The 21,165-nt window shown below is 47.2% G+C and overlaps 1 protein-coding gene across 2 annotated transcripts; it reads left to right on the plus strand.

The window, feature by feature from the left end:
- Positions 1 to 241: 241 nt before the first annotated feature.
- On the plus strand, positions 242 to 20,904 carry niban1a (niban apoptosis regulator 1a). 2 transcript variants are annotated; one of them, XM_044128395.1, is made up of 15 exons: positions 242 to 421; positions 9,573 to 9,703; positions 10,428 to 10,556; positions 10,682 to 10,796; positions 12,925 to 13,089; positions 13,363 to 13,478; positions 15,304 to 15,408; positions 15,495 to 15,657; positions 15,732 to 15,919; positions 17,107 to 17,253; positions 17,325 to 17,435; positions 18,486 to 18,593; positions 18,677 to 18,788; positions 18,871 to 19,174; positions 19,238 to 20,904. In XM_044128395.1, exons 1-15 carry the CDS (start codon positions 367 to 369, stop codon positions 19,920 to 19,922), a joined length of 2,634 nt encoding a protein of 877 aa, XP_043984330.1. In that variant the 5' UTR covers positions 242 to 366; the 3' UTR covers positions 19,923 to 20,904. The 2 variants fall into 2 exon arrangements, with proteins under 2 accessions (XP_043984330.1, XP_043984329.1); XM_044128394.1 differs by having other exon boundaries at positions 18,871 to 20,904.
- The last annotated feature ends 261 nt before the right edge of the window (positions 20,905 to 21,165 follow it).

Genomic DNA, 21,165 nt, shown 5'->3' on the forward strand with positions numbered 1-21,165 from the left:
AAACCAACCAATCACAAGCTTTCAAACCCATGACATCATCAGCTGGGAATTCCCGATCTGTTCAAAGCCTCCTGGTTTGGTGTATGTAAACTTCAGGAGGATGATGAAGGCGGATTTTATTTAGATTAATAATTTAGATGATAAACCTGCGGTGGCCATCAGGAACCTGCAGGGACTGAAAAGGAAAACTGGTTTTCCGCGTCCCTGAACGAAGAGGAGGAGAAGGAGGAAGAGGAGGAGAAGGAGGAGGAGGAGGAGGAGCCGCCCTCCTCTTCCTCTCCGCAGAGCCGCTGATCCAGTTCGCACCTGCGGCCTGAGTCGAGCTGTGGTTCCGGCAGCAGCAGCAGCAGCAGCAGCAGCAGCAGCATGGGGGTCTCCGCGTCCAGCCTGCTGGATGAAGCCAAGTCCGCCAACATCAGAGGTAAGACCCGGGGGCCGCGGACTCTCACCGGGCGCAGGGGAACCTGGACCGGCCTGCACTAACAACAAAGTTCTGGTCTGCGCGGATCTGAGTAATCGGATTACCTGCCGCTGGTTTCCATCCGGAGGGACCGGCTCGGTTCTGGTTCTGCTTTGTGTTTTTCCACGGAGGAACTTCCCGAACCGCGCGGGTCTGCTGCGGTGATCTGCGGGAAGCAGCGGGGAGCAGCGGGTCACTCCGGGCTTCCTGCGGGGCTGTGCGTGGCTCTGGGCGTATCTGCGGTGACGGCTGGCTTTACCTGGGCCGCAGGTGTTCCGGTTCGGATCAGACTGGGTTTACTGGGAGACTCTCTGCAGGAGTTCGGAGGTTCTGCAGAGAAATAATTTGACCCAATTCAGTCTTCTCACGGTTCGGATACTTTTTCAAACTTATTCAGTAAAAACGGAACATTTCTGTGGAGAAGTTGTTCAGGAGAGAAACAGACTTCCTTTCGGGAGGGGGGACTGGTTCTGGTTCTGGTTCTGGTTCTGGTTCTGGTTCTGGTTCCAGTGGCTCATACCTGGAATAGCTCCAAAGGGAGGCGGCCCATCAGATTGCAGGTCACTGGGGGTCAGCAGATGAAAATTGCAACTTGAAACTTTGAAAAAATCAAATTTATTTCATTAACAGCCAATTTAAAATGAAGAAATCCAGTTTTTCTTTAAAGTGTTTTTGTGCTATGATGTTTTATCAGCAGCAATAAAATAAGTTAATTTACAAAACTAAAGCTTTAGGAATCAAATGAGTCACATGATCAACAACAGGATGTTACTACTGAGAAAAACCAGGAATAAGACGACAGGAAGTGGCAGCACGATGATTCTTTCTCTTTTTTCTGGACATTGTGCAGGTCTGTGATTCTGTAAAAGCCTACAGCCTCCCAAGTAGGCGGAGCTTGTCTCTCTGTCTCTTCTGATTGGTTGATGGATGATGAGGCGTCTCATGTCTAAACTGTTGCTGCCATGAGTTTTAGTGACTAAATGTGTAGACCGCAGTATTCAGGCGTGATTTTTGTTTCATTTCTAGTTTAATAGAAACACCAGAATGTTGAAGTCGTGATTTTTGGACAAAGATTTGAATCCATTTGTAATGAAAACTCAGCCAATGTGATTCTGCTGCTGGACGTTTGAGCTTCTCGATTCCATTAAATGTATTTTTAAGTGAAACTGCAGACAAAACCATTTGAGACTTGAATAAAGCAGCTATGAAATAGAAATAGAGATAATAGATCTGTGGTTCCAGACTCATGAATCTGCTGAACTTTTGGACACCAAACCGAGCGGCTCTGAGGAAACGAAGCGTTGAGGTTCCATCGTTCTGCAGATTCATCTCTCATAAAGTCTCATAACACGGATGGCTGTGAATTTTCTGATGTTTTAATGGAAACTGGAGATTTCATCACCCCTCCTCCACACTTTGGAGATCTGGAGCCTCATGTTGACAAACAGGTTCCAGGTGGAACCACAGGTTCTGGTTTCAGGTTGCTGCGCTAAACGGTCAAGTCAAAACATGACCTTGATATAAAACACCAGGTTTTATCTGAACTCTGCTGGGATCAGCCGGGAAAACCGTCTGTCAGACGAATTAGATCATTTTTCTGCTGCTATTTTTGGATCATTATTATTATTGTTATTGTTATTATTGTTATTATTATTATTGTTATTATTATTATTATTGTTATTATTATTATTATTATTATTGTTATTGTTATTATTATTGTTATTATTATTGTTATTGTTATTATTATTATTATTATTATTATTGCAGCTGTCAGGAAATGAAAGGCGATAAACAAACCGGATCTCATCAGAAGCTGTAAATGTTTGGATCATAACTCCAGTAGTTTCACTGCTTTGGGTTCTGGTTCTGGTTCTGGTTTTGGTTCCAGACCTTTCAGTCTCTGTTTTGTACCCTGGTGTGTGTGACCCCAGGGGTCAGAGGTCAGCTAGCCACTCTAAGTTGGTGTTTAAAAAGCAAAGTAAAGGTTAAAACTGACATCGGTCTTTAGAAACTCTGCGCCGACACAACCTTCACCGCCGCTGCTGTTGCCATGGTTACGGTGCAAGAATGGGGGAACATGAAGCGATTGAACCGGCGCTGCGGCCCGTCGACCCAGAAGAGCTTCAGAATGTCGGTCCGCCGACTGTTTGGGCCAGAATGGTTCTGACAGGGTGGGTGGGGATGCATGAGGCAGGTCTTTCATATTAATGGGCTGGATCGACCCGGATCGACCCGGTTCGACTCGGATCGACCCGGATCGACCCGGATCGACTCGGATCGACTCTGATCGACCCGGATCGACTCGGATCGACTTGGATCGACTCTGATCGACCCTGATCGACTCGGATCGACCCGTATCGACTTGGATCGACTTGGATCGACTCTGATCGACTCGGATCGACCCGTATCGACTTGGATCGACTCGGATCGACCCGGATCGACTCGGATCGACTCGGATCGACTCGGATCGACACTGATCGACCCGGATCGACTCTGATCGACCCGGATCGACTCTGATCGACCCGATCGACTCTGATCGACTCTGATCGACTCGGATCGACCCGTATCGACTTGGATCGACTCGGATCGACCCGTATCGACTTGGATCGACTCGGATCGACTCGGATCGACTCTGATCGACTTGGATCGACCCGTATCGACTTGGATCGACTCGGATCGACCCGGATCGACTCTGATCGACTCTGATCGACCCGTATCGACTTGGATCGACTCGGATCGACTTGGATCGACTCGGATTGACCCGGATCGACTTGGATCGACTCGGATCGACCCGTATCGACTTGGATCGACCCGTATCGACTTGGATCGACTCGGATCGACCCGGATCGACCCGGATCGACTCTGATCGACTCTGATCGACCCGGATCGACTCTGATCGACTCTGATCGACCCGGATCGACCCGGATCGAGTCTGATCGACTCTGATCGACTCGGATCGACTCTGATCGACCCGGAACGACTCTGATCGACCCGGATCGACTCGGATCGACTCTGATCGACTCTGATCGACCCGGATCGACTCTGATCGACCCGGATCGACTCGGATCGACTCTGATCGACTCTGATCGACCCGGATCGACTCTGATCGACCCGGATCGACTCTGATCGACCCGGATCGACTCGGATCGACTCTGATCGACTCTGATCGCCCCGGATCGACTCTGATCGACTCTGATCGACCCGTATCGACTTGGATCGACTCGGATCGACCCGTATCGACTTGGATCGACTCGGATCGACTCGGATCGACCCGGATCGACTGAAACAGTTTAATTTTCGGTATATTCATGTAAGTCCAGATATTTGTTCTGAAAGCTTCTTTGTGAAGTGAGAAGCTGCACTCAGGAGTTTGGTATAAAATCTGAACTCCAGCAGCAGATTAAAGCGAGCAGAACCCTGGAGGTCCAGAAACCTTTGGACCTGGCTGCAGCTGCTGGCTCCATCCTGACGTTCCCGCTCTGTGTTTCCTCCCATTCCTCCGCCGAGCCGCTCTGCCTCCAGCTGCCATTACGCCAGCGCTCAGACATGCAGACGGAAAGGAAACCCAACGCTACAGGCTCGGCCCCGACCCGAGTGTTTGCCTCAGAGTGTGAGCGAAGCGCCGCGGCATCGTAACCTTCCTCTGTCAGCTGCAGGAATGTTTGCAGAAATGCTGACAGGATTTTCAAACTTCACGTCGGACCGGTTCTGCTGCTTCCAGCAATGCCCTGCTGGACCGGCGCCAGACCTTTAAACTCCAGAAAAAATGTTATAAAAATGCCTCAGAGCTGCTGATTCTGAGAGTTCATGTTTCAAATGTTCTGGTCCAAACAGAAAAATGATCAGTGCTGAACTCCAACATCCATGTCCGGAGCTGGAAGAATCCGGTTCTGATTTTGCTAATTTTTAAACATAAATATAAAAGTTATGGAAGACTTCACAGCTGAAATGGGCTGGGAGAAACAAACAACGAGTCAAAATGCTAATTTTTCTAAATTAGTTTTTTCTCTCCTCAGGTTTTTAGTAACTGGATAAATAAACTTTTTCCCTGTTCATTTAATTTTCCACCATATTTTGATTTTAGGAAAATATTGCACCTCTGACAGAAAACAAACTTTTCTGGAGGTTTGCAGCCGTTTCACAGCTTCCTGTTAGCTAACTGCTAACTGCGTTTCCAATACAAATGTTTGTTTTCTGCTTAAAATACAATTTCTCAAATGTTGCGTTTCCATTAAATCAGAAATTAAATTAAAATCACATGTGATCATTCTCTGACCACTTCCTGTCTTCTTCTTCATGGTTTTTGTCAGCAGTAACATCTGGTTGTTAATCATATGACTCATGTGAGGCAAAAAAATTGTTTCCGTTGCAGTTTTGCTAAATAAACTCATTTATTGGTCAGAAAACAAACAAAAACATCTCATCGTAACGCCAAAACTTTGTATTGAAAAAACGAGATTGATTTAAATTACCATGTTTTCATTTAACAAATTTATTTTCAGAATTTCAAACAGTGATCATGCGGCCGAAATGCAGCTTTTGGACGGAAAGCGGTGAAATCTGCAGAGAAATTACAGGAATGCTTCACACTTTCAGCTTTCAGGAGAAACTTTTGCCTCAGTTTTACAGAAAATCTTCCTTTAATGTGAGGATTCAGACCTGATGAGGAGAGTTTCTCCTGAAACTCAAACACTCGTCCTCTCTCCTGGGTTTCTGGTGTCAGGTTTTTTCCAGACCCAGAAACTCTGGACCTGAGTCCAGTGAAATTCCACTAACTTCCAGGCCACGTGAATCCCAGATTTTCCTGCCATTTTCTGTTTGGGAAGTTTTACCGTGGAGAAACCGGTTCCCACTGTGGAAACTTTCCCACTTCCCCTCTGTTTACATGTTGGTGTGTGTGGAAACATGTGTGACATGCGGCGGCATGTTGGCGCCTGCAGCTTGAAATCATTCATTCGGGTTCAGACTTTGTGACAAATGTTGATTCATAAGAAATACAGAAATAATACATCCATGTCTGAATACTGTGCCTTTATTTTGGTAGCAGGATGTGAGGTCAGCAGAGTGTTGCTATGGAAACAGTTTCAAATGAAGGTGTCATGTGAAACCGATAGACCTGCTTTCCGACATGCCTCTGGTTTGGGTCGGGCCCGGCCCGACTGGCAGAGTGGCTCCCAGCTTCACATGATGATTCACATCCAGACTGAAGCACCACCAGAACCAGAGACGTGAGCCGGACCAGAACCGGGCCAGCTGGTTCCACACACCAGGGGGCGTATGTAAATATCTGACCCCTTTGTATCAGAGGAAAATCAAAGTTATTGATCCGAATCCTGCAGATTCAAATCTGTTCCCCCAGGAAAACAAAACCGTTTAAGTAAGAGATGAAGAGGCTGCAGGAAACAATCCTGAGTTACTCTGGGGTCAAAGGTCACAAGAAACCTGTCTGGGCACAGCAGCAGAGAATCAGATCTGCAGTTTTTAGCTAACTGAGTCAGGTGAGACACAAGTTCATGCTGGATGACAATTTTACAGAAAAATTAAGATAATCTGTTGTTTTAATAAACATTTATTTTATTTTTAAAAATTATTTCTGTTAAACTTTCAAGGATTTCATAAGAAAAGAGCTGGAGTTTCTAAGGCTGGATTCACACCAGTTCTCTTTTATCAGCTGTAATCCAACTCCAGCCCGTTTGTCCAGAACGTCCAGTTGGTCAGTGAGGTGTGACCTCTGACCTCTGGTCCTCCAGACCTCGGTCTGGGTTTGGTTGAAGTGAACTCTGGTTCAGTTTGAATGTGAACGCAAAGCGGACCAGAGACCGCTCCAAAAGCAGGAAGTGGACTACAGCGCAGGGCATTCTGGGTAAATACAACCAAAGCTAACATGCTAGCCTAGCGCTAGCAGCAGAAATGTCTCCTGGTCTTCAGCCAAAGACTAAAGAGAAATCCTCCAACACTAAAATCTGACGCCTCCATCTTGTTTCCATCTGGTGAAGAAGGAAGTTGCTCTCAGTGTCTTCAGAGGTTTTTGTGTGGTTTCCTTCAGTGGTTGTTGGTGCAGCGCCCCCACAGGCCAGGAGGGGAACAGGTTGGTTTGACTCAGAACTGCAGCAGCTGCAGGTGAAGCAGATGTTCTGGTTCACTCCAGAACCAGAACTGGAGTGGACCATCAGGAGGAAAACATCCTGAAAATCTTTGGAGACTCTGGATGGAAACCCAGCCTGTTAGTTGATGTTTTATTCAAAGCTCCGTCAGCTGCTTCGGTTACTGCCTCTAATCCGGTTCATTCCTGGTTACCTTCTGGACCCAGATCCAATCATTTCTGACTGGTTTCTTCCAGCTCTAGAAACTAAAACAAGTTTTTATTTCTGTATCTGGACCAAACTGATGTTTTTCCTCCTGCAGTGATTTTGTTTTTCCAGGCGATGGTTGTCTCTGCGGTTCCTTTGTTTGCTCCACTTTATGTGATTTCTGCTCCGTCTGCAGCTCATTTGGATCTGATTAGTGTGTTACTCAGCAGGCGGAGCAGACCGGCGGGTCATCGCTGATGAATGTGAACAACAGAAAATGAGCCAATTGTTTTCCATCCCTTTATTTTTCTCTTGTTTGACCAAAACTCATCAGCAGAAGTTTCTCAATGTTTGAGTAGAAACCGTCTGAAAAAGCTTCAGACTTTCTCTCAAGGCTCATCTCAAGGTTTTTTTTCTCCGTTTTGGTTTTATGATGGAACCTGAAACAGAGAAGAAGAAACAAATTAGAGCTGCAGATGTTTTGCATGAACTACGTCGTCTCTATTCAAATCTCCTGTGAGTGCATGGACAGAGTTCAACTCGTCCTGCCTTAAACAGATGAGATCACCACAGCAGAGTGTGTGTGTGTGTGTGTGTGTGTGAGAGAGAGAGAGAGACAGAGAGACAGCTGACAGATAAAACATATTTTTCTTCGACAGCAGCTGCAGATCTCATCAGGTCTGAAACCTGCTGCACATTTTCTGTTTGCATGTTGAGCAGAAGTAGGTAGCAGGCAGCGGCCTCCGTCCGACGGTCGCTAACTTCCGGCGATCGCTAACGTCCGATGGTCGCTAACTTCCGGCTGTCGCTAGCGTCCGACGGTCGCTAACTTCAGGCGGTCGCTAACGTCCGACAGTCGCTAACTTCCGGCTGTCGCTAACGTCCGACGGTCGCTAACGTCCGGCGGTCGCTAACGTCCGGCGGTCGCTAACTTCCGGCGGTCGCTAACTTCCGGCGGTCGCTAACGTCCGACGGTCGCTAACTTCCGGCGGTCGCTAACGTCCGGCGGTCGCTAACTTCCGGCGGTCGCTAACATCCGACGGTCGCTAACTTCCGGCGGTCGCTAACGTCCGGCGGTCGCTAACTTCCGGCGGTCGCTAACATCCAACGGTCGCTAACTTCTGGCGGTCGCTAACGTCTTTGTACTTTTAACTTTCCATATTATTATTATTATTATTATTGTTATTATTAAAATGAGAGATCCTGAAGTAAACATCAGTTTTTGTGAAAAGCTTGAGTTTCCTCTGTCTGTCCTGCTGCTGCTGTTTGGGGTCAGAGGTCGTTCCCGGTGGAGGAGGAAGCAGGATTTCCACGCCGTTCAGTCGCCGTCGGCATCAGGAACTTTTATGATCATATTGTTCAGAACCAGAGGAAGAAAACAAGGAGATTCAAAATGCAGCTGTTGCCTGGGAAAAAGCAGACTGGCCCTTTAAATATCTAATGTTTTATACGGATGATATTAAACGGAGTCTTCTGATTGATTATTGCTATTAAACAGTTGATATTTGTAACATTTCAAACCAGCAGGTCTGGATTCATGATGAGGTTTTATTTTTCTGATAAATAATTCATCATTTTAGTTTCTCATTTTGCTGCTTCCTGATTGGCTCTCTGGTTTAACTGGGACCGGCTGCTTCCCACTGGGAGGCTGGATGACGCCGTCAGAAACCCGACATCAGCTCTGGTTCTGGCCCAGATGACGACCATGATGAAATGAAACATCTGCATGTTCATCCGTGAAGACGAGGATTAAAACGCCACTTTCCTCCAACTGGAGCAGATGATTCCCAGTGAAACCAGTTAGAGCCTCCAGCAGAGACAAACTGGAGGGAACAGCTTCACTGGTTTAGTTTCAGCAGAATAAAATCTGAGGATTTTCCCTGAAATCTGCTGGCAGCAGATCCAGGCTGAGGATCTGTCGCAGAAAAATAACAGTAAATCATCCATGTTCACCTTGTGCCTTCTGGGGTCTGGAGGGTTGCTGGTTCCTCTTCAGCTACGTTCTGGGCGAGAGGCGGGGTCACGGGGTCACGGGGTCACAGGTTGCCAGTCTGTCGCAGGGCAGCACAGAGACACACAGAACAAACAACCATTTTAATTTGAAGTTTCATAAAACCTGCAGGCTGTCAGAACCGCGGCGGCTGGTACCAGTGAAGCAGGTTGGAGGACCGTCTTTGTTCTGGATTGACCCGGTTTGACTTTGACCTCAGGCGTAGTGATGTTAAAGTCCGGTTTGGTTTTTTGTTCCTCTGTTTCTGCATTCGGTTGATAAAATCTCAGGCTGCTGGAAACTTACAGAGAAACACAGATATTTAACGTCTTCCTGCAGCCGTCGGGTCAGAACATGTTTGCTGGTGTTGCAGTGGTCTAGTCCAAGTCCAGACCCTGCTCTGATGATGAAATGTCCAAATTTGGCGAGAAAAAAAAAATCTGTTTTGCAATTAAAGGCATAAAAATCCAATATTAAGTATGATATTTTCTGACAGACATTTTAGCATCTGGATATTCCCCCCAGTTTTCCGGATCAGAACATTTCCTCCCGTTGATTAATCTATAAATGATATTCATTTATTTAGATATTTTATATGTTGGCAGGTTTTTCTGACGCTCATCTTCACTCACTGGATTTTCTTGGAACAAAGTTTTGCATCTGATCACCGTTTAGTTGTTTCTCTGAATGAATCCGACTCGGTTTGGGTCGGATCTCGGCTCGGAGCGTTTTTGGGTTTTCGTCTTCCTGACTCTTCATCATCCGTCCATCGGCTCTCTGGAGGCTGACCGTCATGTTTGTTTCTTCTTCTGGTGTTTGTTTTGCGGTCCAGGCCAGGCGCAGGCCGAGCTGAACGACTTCGCTCCGTACTACAGGAAGCAGTACTCTGTGGCCCGTTTCGGCCAGGTGGAGGACGAACTGGAACAGAACCAACAGCAGATCACTCAGCTGCTCAGGCAGAAGGTAACGATGCGTTGCCATGGAGACCGCCGGCACTCAGATGGACACTAATGGATGTTGATGTTCCTCTGAGAAGCAGGTCGATGAATAAATGATGACCTGAGGGTCGGCGTGGCTTTCAACTCCGCCAGGATAAGGGCTGGCCTTTGACTAGGCCACTCTAACATATTGATTCCAGCTGCATTGTTTGGGTGATTGAACGCAGGCAGGTTCACTATTAAAGCAAAACAAGCCCAGGCCATCACACCACATGACCTTATGACCTTTCCTACATTCACATAAAACCTGATTTTAATATCTACATAAAAATGAAAAAAAAAAAAAATGAAATCATGAAATCAAGTTTAATGCTGACATTTAAATTTAATGTAATAATTTACATATTCTATATTGTCCTTATATATTAAGTTTATTGTACATGTTTTATTTTGTTACTGTTTCCTGTTGGAAGAGAAAAAGAACACGAGGACAGAAAACAGAATTGCTAAGAAAACAGTCTCCCTTCAAAATAAGAGCATGAATATAAATATCTAACTACTTGAATTCTTAACAGTTGAGAACAAAGAGCCTCAGTTTATTCAACCGGAAGTTTACAAAACAAAATGTGCGCTGATGAATTTATGCAAAATATTAACTGAGGAGAAGCTAAGTGCGCTAAGCGTTTTCAAAGTTAGCATCCGCTCCTCTTCATGGCTTCATCCTCCTTTATACCATTTCCTACCATCAGGAGGCGCCAGAGGAAGCCATCGTCCTCTACGAAGACTCCGTGTGGTACTTCGATGACAACAGGAAGTGGAGGGAGCGGTACGTCGTGGTGAGAGCCAACTACTGCCTGGAGTGTCATGAGAGCCTGCAGGTGGGTGAAAAACTGCTCTGGTACCAACCTGCTGCGCCGGAAGGTTCTGCTCATAACCCGGTTCTGGTTCTGCTCATAACCCGGTTCTGGTTCTGCTCATAACCCGGTTCTGGTTCTGCTGTCAGTCTTATGTTAAAGGAGCCAACGCGTTTTACAAGCTGCTGCCTACAGGGGGCACTGTTCTGACCCAGGAGGAGAAGTACATGGAGATGGTGGACAAATGCTACCCTGATGACAGCAGTGAGTAGAAAAACTCATCAGACGCTGCTGGTTGTTCTGGTTTCTCTGGGTCTCATATTCATGCTACTCCTTTAGCTTGGTGGAGGATTATTTCTACGACACTCGGATGTCAGACAGCCTGGGTTATTATTCCATTTTGAGAGAATCTTCTATGATTTGTTGGTAAATTATGAACCTTTTGACCCTTTAATCCTCAAAACGATCAAATTGTGAAGTTTTGTGTATTTTGTTCTGGTCTCAGTGAGATCAGAGCTGCTTTGTTATCAGGATCAGGTGAGCTCCAGGTTTCTGCTCCATCATTAGTCACTTTTACTGGAAGCTGAAATAGTTTAGAAACAGTTTAATGTGTTCTAACCTGCCTGGTTGACCTCTGACCCCCTGCTGCTTCCTGTTGCCTGATCCAGTCTCTGCGTTAAAGCCGACTCAGCGGCGGTTCGTCTCACTCAGCAGGAGTCGATGATGCAACAATCTCTGCTCTGAAACAAAGCGGCTGCTGGATCAAACCTTCAGTCAGTCAGAGCTGCTGTTGCTGGTTCTGCAGGTCCATCTGCTGAACCCCAACCATCACACCGAACAGGAACAAACCTGTCATTACAACTTTGTATATTTAACATAAACATTGGTTATAAATGGACGATAAATTATTATTATTATAATTATTATTACTATTATTTATTTCGTCTTCCTCTATTTTTCTGGCTGCTTCTACTAGCAATCCCATTTTTTCTTCTTTCTGCTGCTGATTCTTCACCTTTTACTATTTTTGTACTAAAGTAATTATTTATTCTTTCTTTCTTCTCCAACTATTTTTTAGCAGCAGTATTTCTTCTTCTTCTTCTACCATTTTCTCACTGCTGCTCTTGAAGGTCAAACCGTTTTCATTTTCCTTGGACCTCAAACACCTGATGGAGGAAAAACGTCCAACAACAAAAATGATTCTGGAAGGATTATTAATCGTCCTCTGAGTTAGAAACATTAAATAATCCGATGATTAAAGATCATTTTCTAATTACTAATACTGTTAAGGCATGGGTCATTTTGAGGTCAGAACAAAAATCTTTCATCTCCAAAACATTGGTAGATAATCTGGATCTGACAGTAGGGGGCGCTGGACCTGATCACCAGGAAACACGATCTGAGGAACAACGGAAACTTCAAGACATTTGAGGATTTAAGAATAAATTATGACATTTTCTCCAGGGACTTTTATAAATATCTTCAGCTCAGTCATTACATTCAGGCAACAATGGAGCCACTGCAGCTCCCAGGGGATTATTAATTATTAGAAAAAAATATTCTTGATTGTCATAAATGTGGGATGTTTGTGTCAAAACTCTGTGGTGAATTATAATCCCTAAGGAAAGATAATCTGGAGAATTTAAGATCAACCTGGAATCATAATTGATTCAGAAGCATTTTGACTAGAATCTCAGTATTTAACCGTTACAAAGAAAAGCAATATAATATTTTACATAATGTATAAAAATCTCCAGGACTCACCAGGAAGTTCTCCAAATCGTCCCAAATGTAAAGTGACCACAGGAACCAGAGTTCTCAGTGTGAGGAGAAATGATCTGTTATAGATAACAGTACAGATCATTTCTACTAGTTTTATATCTGGATAACGAGGCTGAAGTTCCTGTTGATGTTTCAATAAGTTGGTTGTGATGCTGCTTCCATCCTCCATGGAAAAACTGACGTCCTGAAGTTACTGGATTAGAAAGACTGAGATTCTATGAAAGGGAAATTTTATACTTTTATTAAAATATAGGAATGTATTCTTAAATACTTCAAAATGTCAAAATTAAACAGCAGTAATTTTGATGTAAATGTTTAAGTTTCTGTGTAAATTGGTTACTTTTCTCATGTGATGCTGTAATTTCCTCTGGTTTTATTTTCTGTATCAGTGCTTGTAAGTTTTGTCCTGTTATTGTTCTTTCCTTTTCTCTTTTGGTATAAATGTTCAAAATACCTCATAAACCTAATGTGTATATATATAAAAAGAAACATTAAATAATCTGCTGCTGTTTGACCGACAGGAACAGGAAGTGGTTCAGCAGTTCTGGACCAATCAGAGGAGGGTTCAGTCTCTGCTCGGTCCAACCTGCAGTTTCTTCTTCTGTTTCAGACGTGAAGGAGGAATTCGCTCCTCCTCTGTTGGGGATGCCGGGTCAATTCCCGGTCTACCTGCGCCTGCCCTACAGGAAGGATTCCTACTTCTGCTTCAAGCAGGAGGCCAAGCAGGCCGCCTTCATCTCCTTCCTGTCGGACTGCATCAAGCACCAGAACCAAGGTGGGAAACGGAGCTTCAGTCCCGCTGAGCAGGAAGAGTTTCAATCTTCCTGATGATCAGATGAGAATCAGACGTTTAGCTGCTGCAGAAAAACGAGAGGAGTTTTATCTTCGTTTGCTGCTCAGCATCACAGCTGAAGGTTAACTAGCTTCCCAGCGGTTGCCATGGTGACAGGCTCACCTGAGCACCTGGGGAACCTTTAGAAGATGCAGATCGTGGAGGCTGATGACTGAGCCGACAGACTGATCCTGAACTCTGCTGCGTTTCCACCAGACTTCCAGAAGAAGAAGACGTGTGAAGTCCAGGCGTTCCTGAAGGCCATCCAGCTGTTCCGGCAGGACCGGGGCGAGTACGAGGCCTGGGGCATGCTGATCGGCAGCGACGTGCGGGTAGGTCTGCTGCGGCGTCACACTGCGGCGTCACAGCGCCCCGCTGCTGCGCCACGGCGCCCCGCTGCGGCGCCACGGCGCCCCGCTGCGGCGTTTTATTTCACAATAAAACACGAGTCTTTGTTTTTGGTCCCAAAACGGAAACGATGGCGATCCGGTGCTGAATGAGGAGTGAAACCCAGATCAGGGAGGTTGAATCAGCCGTACCGTAAAAATCTGTTAAAATGTTTCATGTCTCAGCAGGAAACAGAAAAACTGCTGCGTCTTCAGCAGAAAGAGTCACATTCCTGCCAAAAACCCAGAGGAGCTCAGGAACCAATCAGAGCAGAGAAAAGCCTCTGACCGCAGGCGTGTCCATTTATTCTCTGGTCCTTGAACGCAGCACGCTGCATCTGACTGCATGTTTCTTCTGTGAGTTAAAGGTGAAGTGTGTGTGTGTGTGTGTGTGTGTGTGTGTGTGTGTGTGTGTGTGTGATTCACAGCTCAGCGTGCTGCGTTCAAGGGCAGAGTTAAACATTTCTCCCTTAATAAACACGCTCCTCGTTGTTTTTGGCAGGAATGTGATTCCATACCAGCAGGTCCTGCTGAAAATCAGTCGGTTGTTTCAAAAGGAACACCAGAACCAGATGGTCCAATCTGAACCATGTGGACCGTTAAGTGGTCACCAGAACCAGAACCAGGACTAGGCAGCGTTTGGTTCTGGTTCTGGAACAACCTGCCTGAAATCATCCAGGCTGCAGCGGTCCAAAAAAATCTGCTTTTCCTGACCTTCATCTTCACCCAGCAGATGTTTTCTCTTCATAAATCACTAAATTGGTTTCATTTTCCAGATCGCCTGTTTTTCAGGACAGGTTCTGGTTCTGGTTCTGGTTCTGTTCTGCGTCTGCAGGAAGTTTTCAGGTTTGTGTTTGAATCCCGGAGGAGAGCGGTTCTCTTTGTTCCGTCTCTTCCAGCTGCGTTTTCCTCTGGATCCGGCCGGAACCGCCCACTGGCCGCTCCATTGTGTTGCTTCAGGAAGCTGATCTCAGCTTCAGCGTTAGCTCACACTTCCTGTTGCTAAGAAACCCGGCAGCTTTAGTCAGACGGAGTAATGACTGGGACGACTGGGATGACTGGGATGACTGGTCTTCACTCCACAGCTGCAGAGTCATCACCTCTGAACACGGAGCCATTGTTTAAAAGTTTGCTACATTTTTAGCTGCATGCTTCAGTTATCGTTCCAGAAATGAAACAAACTGTTTCACACAGTCGCAGCTTTTAAAAGGCAACAACCGTCTGACCGTCAGTCCGTCTGACCGTCAGTCCGGCTTCCGGGTCTCTGCTTCATCATGGCGGACCGGAGCATCAGAACCCTTTACCTTCTGAGTACATTCTATCTCTGCAGCTCTATAATCTGGTAACACTGGAATATTGTTACAGTTATTGTCAAAAATGACATTTTTTAAATGTCACAAACTAAATATTTAGTTGGCTAGTTAAATATTTAACTTCCAGCTACATATTTAACTAGCCAACTAAATATTTCGTTGCATCAAAATTAGTGTAACTAGTTAGCTGAACTAAACTAATATTTAACTTTCTATGTTGTCAAGCTGAACATTTAGTTGCTAAATATTAAATATTTAGCCAGAAATTTGCACCCAGTTCTTCCTCTAAACAACCCAAACTATCGCCGTTAGAAGAGGAACTTCCAGCTGCTGTCAGTCAGTAGAAGGACCTGATCACTTCATCTTAAAAGATGATGAAAAGTTCTGACTCGACCCGGATGGAATCGGTTGGGTTTGCTGCTCCAGATGTTGACAGCTGGACTGCGTTCTGCTTTCAGGTGATGGCCAACCTGGTGATGGAGAAGCTGCTGCCGTCGCTGGGGAAGGACCTGCTGCCTCGCCTCAAAGCCAGGAAGACCGACAGGAAGAAGACCTGGTTCATCGTGAGTCCAATCAGAACCTTCAGAATTTGCTTCATAAACTTGTAATCTGGGCCGGCGGTTGAAACGCTCCATCGTCTGCCTCCCAGACGATGGAGGCGGCCTACATCCTGGTCCAGGAGCATCTGCTGGAGGGCCTGGCGGCTCTGAAGGAGGAGTGCAAGGTGTCCGTCCGGCAGCAGGAGGTTCTGATGCACTCCGACATGGACCAGATCCTCAACACCAGGCGGCAGCTGGAGGAGAAGATCCGAGGTAACCGAGCCGCCTGCAGCACCAGGCTCAGAGATTCTGCCGGTTCTGTTCTGATGCCCGACTCTTTTCTCCAGCCAAGGTCTCTGCGCCGGCGGAGCAGCTGTGCTCCGAGTCCGTCCAGCCCTTCCTGGGCTCGGTTCTGGAGGAGCTGATGGAGCCGATCAGCTCCGGCTTCATGGACGGCCGGCAGCTGATGGAGACCAAGATGGACGAGGTGTGCCGGGCCGTCCTGCAGGGAGCCGACAACGAGGAGCTGAAACAGGTCGGTTCCTCCTGCAGGTCTGGAACTACCGGACCCATCCGGCCCTGATGGGCCCGACGTGGTGGGTCCCGAGTCCAAACCCGGTCACCTGGTTTCAGAACGTTCATTGGTCCATGAGCCGAGCTCCTGCTGCCACAGAACCTTCAGAAAACGGCCCACTGAGCCTTAAACTTCAAAGTAATGTGTTCCTCTAAAGCTTTCCAGAAGGCAGTTGGCAGAATAATATCACTTTAATTTAGTGGTAGAATCACGTCGTTTCATCGTAAATCTGTTGATGAGGGAGGAAGACGGCAGTAAGGACTGGCAGCTCTCTGTGTGTTCAAGTTAACTCCATTAAATTCATAACCAAGACTAGAAAGATGCAATTATGGAGATGGTATAATCATTAGTAACCATGGAGACAATGCTCCACCATCATGCAGTCTACCAAGTATGAAAAACACTTAAGTCAGATTCAGTGTGAGTGGAAAAGCCGTTTATGACAGAAACGTGATTAACTGATGGATCACCAAACGCATCCGGAGGAAGGCGGTTTCTGAGCTAGCTACAACCGCTGTCTATGGGTTAGCTACAGACAAATTAGCTCAACTTGAACAAGTAGCAGCTAAACTGGCAAAAACAACTTGGGAGAACAATGGAAGTTCAACAGTCCCGTTCCTCACTGCTGACCGTCCTCATGACCGAGGAACGTCGGTGCAAAGGACGACACATCAGGCTGTTTCTGACCAATACCGCTATGGAGGTCGAGGAAATGATTGACGAGATGCAGCGTCTAGTTTTACTGAGATATTATCAAAGAAATAAAGAAGGGAAGGTGTTGGAGACGTTTGACCGCTGCATTGGATCAGAACCGAGTCGGAGGATCAATATTTACCGACGTAGTTGAACAGCTGTTGCTCAGAACTATCCATGCTGCACCCTGGCCGAATAACGTCTCGCTACAGGACGATCTGACCGACCTTGTCAGAACTCTGAAGTCCAGTTTCGCTGTTTCTGCTTTACCCTTAAAATTCAGACCAATCACATGACAGCTTAACTTCCACCAGGCGGCTGGACAATGTGAGGCTGAGAGCAAAACGTTCCTGTCGTCGTCACAAACTTTGACAATGAGAATGGATTTCAGCACATCGGCGGAACCGTGCAGAGTCCTCCGGTCTAAATGGTTCTTCTGTTCTTCTGCCTCTCAGGCTTTGGGTGAGATGGCGAGACCGAACCTGCTGGACTGCTGCCTGAAGATCAGCTCCCTGCAGGACAAACTGAAGCACCTGCAGGAGCGCTTTGGGTTCAGCACCATGACGGCGGTGATCCACGGCGCTCAGATCGACCTGCAGCAGGTGCGAGGCTGAGCTGCCGTGTTTTTCGGTGAGTTCTGCTGGAGCTCTGATCGTCTCCTCGCTGCTTCCAGCTGATGGAGAACGCGGCGTACACCCTGGAGCTGATGCTGAAGAAAGCCATGGAGGACAACCCGGAAACGGCCGGCGCCGTCATGGACAAGGCCAAGCACAGGATCCTGAAGGTCAGTTCAGGGCACCGTCACATGTTTTCAGGCAGGATCTGGTCTGGGCTTTGACTAGACCACTGCAACACATTTATTCATTTTCTGTTGACGACCCAGTTGGGTCAGAACTCCAGCTGTTGGACAGATGGACTCAAATTTAACTCTAGAAGACATCGACCCACTTAGTGTCTTCAGGGTCCCAAAGGAGCCCACATTACCAACCCTCCTCCACCGTGCTTTAAGGCTGACATGCGGTGTTGGTGCTGACCCGCTGGGTCTGGTTCTGTCCATCATGGTCCAACATCTCTTCCTGTCTCGTCTGTCCAGAGGACATCGTTTCCTTTTTCTCCTTCATCCAGATTCAGTTTCTAACCAGCTGCCATCTTGTTTCTAGAGAGAAGAGGTTGAAACTCTTCCAACCAGCCATACTGGTTCAGCATCACAACCTTTAACCTTTAACCTTTAACCTGAGGCCTGTAGAGTTTTGTCAAGTTTTAGTCTTGGGTTTCTGGTCGTTTCTCTGAATCTGCCAGGTTGCAGATCGCCGGGTGTCTGGGACGTTCTCCTGTTGGGGAGAAGTTTGATGGACTTCAGATGGTTTGACCTTTGAACTTTTCCCAGGTTGCTCGACAGCAACAGTGCTTCTCTGAACTCATTGCTGCCATCTTTTCCACCCTGGCGTTGTGTTAACAGAGCTGTGTGGCCTGATGATGATTTTGTTCCATTTGTGACTTTTCCTTTAACATTCATTGGAAGCAGAGAATCTGGATTCTGGTGCTAAAGCCGTTAAATTAAGACGGCGACTTCCTTGTTTCTGAAGGCAGTACGCATTCTGACTGACGGGTTGCCCTGGTAACTGAGAAGGAGAGTACGGCTGGCATTAGCTTTGGACAGGTTGGTGACTAACATGCCAGGGCTGGGATTACCTCTTCCTCTGCGGTCCATTAGCATGGATGTGCTGTTGTTAGCTTTGGTTTGGCTAATATGCCCAGACTGTTCACCCAGGACTTGCACTCTTGCACATCTAAGGTTAACACTCCTTTGACCTCTGACCTCTTCTTCCTGCAGCAATTTGACTACGACAGCAGCACGGTGAGGAAGAAGATCTTCCAGGAGGCCCTGGTCTCCATCATGCTGCCCTTCATCAAGAAGAACCTGGTTGAGTCCTGCAAACCCGTAAGTCTCCTCCAGACGTCCGGTTCTGTCCTCATGCCGGTCCGGTTCTGTCCTCATGCCGGTCCGGTTCTGTCCCTCCACAGGAGCTCCAAAGTCTGGAACAGACCATCTACGGTGACTATGCCAACTTCATCCACGTGGAGAACGTCTATGAGAACATCCTTCTGCAGATCCTGGACAAGGAGGTCTCTAAGGGTAGGAAGCAGCGCCGCACCTTCCTCCTCCTCCTCCTCCTCCTCCTCCTCCTAACCTCTCCTATTCTCTGCCGGTCCTGCAGTGGTGAAGGAAGCCGCCAGCCAGCATAAACACAACCTGTTCAAAGAAAGCAGCCAAGGCAGCCTGTCCTCCGTCTCCACGCCCAGCAGCCCCGCCCCGGCTCTGGCCTCCTCCGTCAGATCCCCGTCCCAGACTCCTCCGTCTCCCCTGGCCGTCAACGGGCTGCCCCCCAGTCCCACAAAGGGGGAGGAGCCAAATATGGAGAAAGTAGGAGAAGAAGTCCTGCAGGCAGCCGAGACACTGCTGATGGAGGTGGAACCTCCGGCTGTTTCTCCAGAACCTCTGGCTGTTTCTCCAGAACCTCTGGCTGCTTCTCCAGAACCTCTGGCTGATTCTCCAGAACCTCCGGCTGATTCTCCAGAACCTCCGGCTGCTTCTCCAGAAGTTTCAACTGCTGTAGAGCCTCCAGCTCCAGAACCTTCTTCTCCAGAACCTCTGGCTACAGTTGCAGAACCTCTGGTAACTGTAGAGCCTCCAGTTCCAGAACCTTCCATTGTTTCAGAAGCTCCAACTCTGGTCCAAACCGATGAGCCCGTGAATCTTCCAGCAGAAGAAACCGGGTCCCAGGCTGCAGCCGCCAGCCAGCAGCCATCAGCCTTGCTAGCGGCTCCCCCTGGTGGTGAAGAAGCAGAAGACGTCAGCCTGAAGCTGCAGCTGAAGACGGAGGACGCAGAGTCCCTTTCCGCCTCGGATCCCAACTCCCTGGCCGTCTCGGTGAGAAGTGACTCTCCACTGTCCGACCTGGAGTCCACAGGAGGAATCTCAGAAACCTCGGAGCTCCTGGAGGTCCAGTCAGCGCTGAGCCCAGAGGAGACATCCGAGGACCAAACCTCAGTGGGAGAACCGTCCATCCAGGCTCAGACCGGAGAAGTGGAGGCTGGAGCCGGAGCCACGGCGGAGAGTCCAGCAGAACCGCACGGAGCTGCGTTCTCCCCGCTGGCCGGGAACGTTCCCGGCGAGCCCGACGTCCAGCCGCCGGACTGCGTGAAGGAGATCCGCAACCTGCTGACGGAGGTGGAGGAGTCGATGTATTGCTATCCCAAAGAGGAATGAACTGATGGAGGGGGCATCCAGAACCAGAACCGTCTTAAACTCCTGCATGAAGATATAATAACTTATTTAAACAAATCATTTATCAGGTTTTAGCTGGAAGCTACTTTAGGAACTTTTTATGCTGGAAGCTTTTCCAAACTGTTTGGCTTCATCAAAAATTTCAGATTCTGAAACTCAGTTTTTTCTTTCAAGAATTGCTGATTTTCTTTCATCCAATGTTTGACTTTTTAAACCAGACAGTTTCTAGAAAAAACAAGAATATTTCTGTTGGAAATTTAGAGATTTTTCTCATATTTGTGAGATTAATTTTAAGATTCATTTTTCTTTGTAGCAAAGTTTAAACTCTTCAAATTCAGTTATTTTTCCTACTAAATTAATCTCAAAATGTGAGTTTTGTCAGGAATGTGCTCCCTTACTGCCGTCGTTCCAGCAGCTGACCAGAACCAAGAAATGTTCAAACTCACCCAGAACCAGGTTCCTGCTATTCCCACTGAATAAGTTGATCAGATTTAGATCCGAATCCCAGCAGGAACTGAATTCCTGTTTCACCAGAACCGTCTGGTTCAGGTGCAGCATTCTGGGACCAGCTGGTTCTGCTCCGTGGATGAACTGGAGTTAGTGGGAATTTAAAACACGTGGTGCCTTCGCTGTCCCTCCTGTGGCCTTAGAGGGCGCTGCCTGGAGGCTGTTGCCATGGAGACGAGTATGGGCAGCTTCCTCACCAAAGTGCCTGTATCGGACCGGTTCTGTTCTCCCAGTAAACAAACGCAGCAGGACGATGTCTCAGTTCTTATTTCTCATTTTTTGCATCAGATTTTACGTTCAGATGAACTGAAACTCTGCAGTCACTGAAAAAACGGTGCAGTTTAGATTCAGCGGGATTCTGTTGGGTTGGGTCAGAACCAGAACATCCTGGTCCTCCTGGTTCCTGAACCAACAGACATCTGTATTAAAGTTTAACAATAAAAGCATGAAGGTTTCAGTCTGACTCGTTTTTTAAGTTGAATAAACTGAAAGCAGGTTGAGTTTCAGTGTTTTCCTGCCAAAGTCCATTTAGACAGAACCGTTAGAGTATCATCAGCGCCTGAGAGACGGATCCGTCCACCAACGGAGAGGGACACCCACTGGACCCGGCGCAGCAGAACCAGAGAGGCTGAACGGTAAGAGCTACAAACATCACCCAGACATTATTAAAGTTCTAAACCGGGTTGGACCGGGCCGGACCAGATCGGACCGGGTTGGA

Source organism: Gambusia affinis, linkage group LG10 (genome assembly GCF_019740435.1).
Source record: "Gambusia affinis linkage group LG10, SWU_Gaff_1.0, whole genome shotgun sequence".
Classification (NCBI taxonomy): Eukaryota; Metazoa; Chordata; class Actinopteri; order Cyprinodontiformes; family Poeciliidae; genus Gambusia; species Gambusia affinis.

Excerpts from the sequence above, each read along its gene's own strand:
- niban1a (XM_044128394.1), top strand. The coding sequence starts at position 367 with ATGGGGGTCTCCGCGTCCAGCCTGCTGGATGAAGCCAAGTCCGCCAAC. Across the intron at positions 422-9,572 it reads CAAGTCCGCCAACATCAGAG|GCCAGGCGCAGGCCGAGCTG; the intron begins GTAAGACCCGGG and ends TTTGCGGTCCAG. Across the intron at positions 18,594-18,676 it reads TGGTTGAGTCCTGCAAACCC|GAGCTCCAAAGTCTGGAACA; the intron begins GTAAGTCTCCTC and ends GTCCCTCCACAG.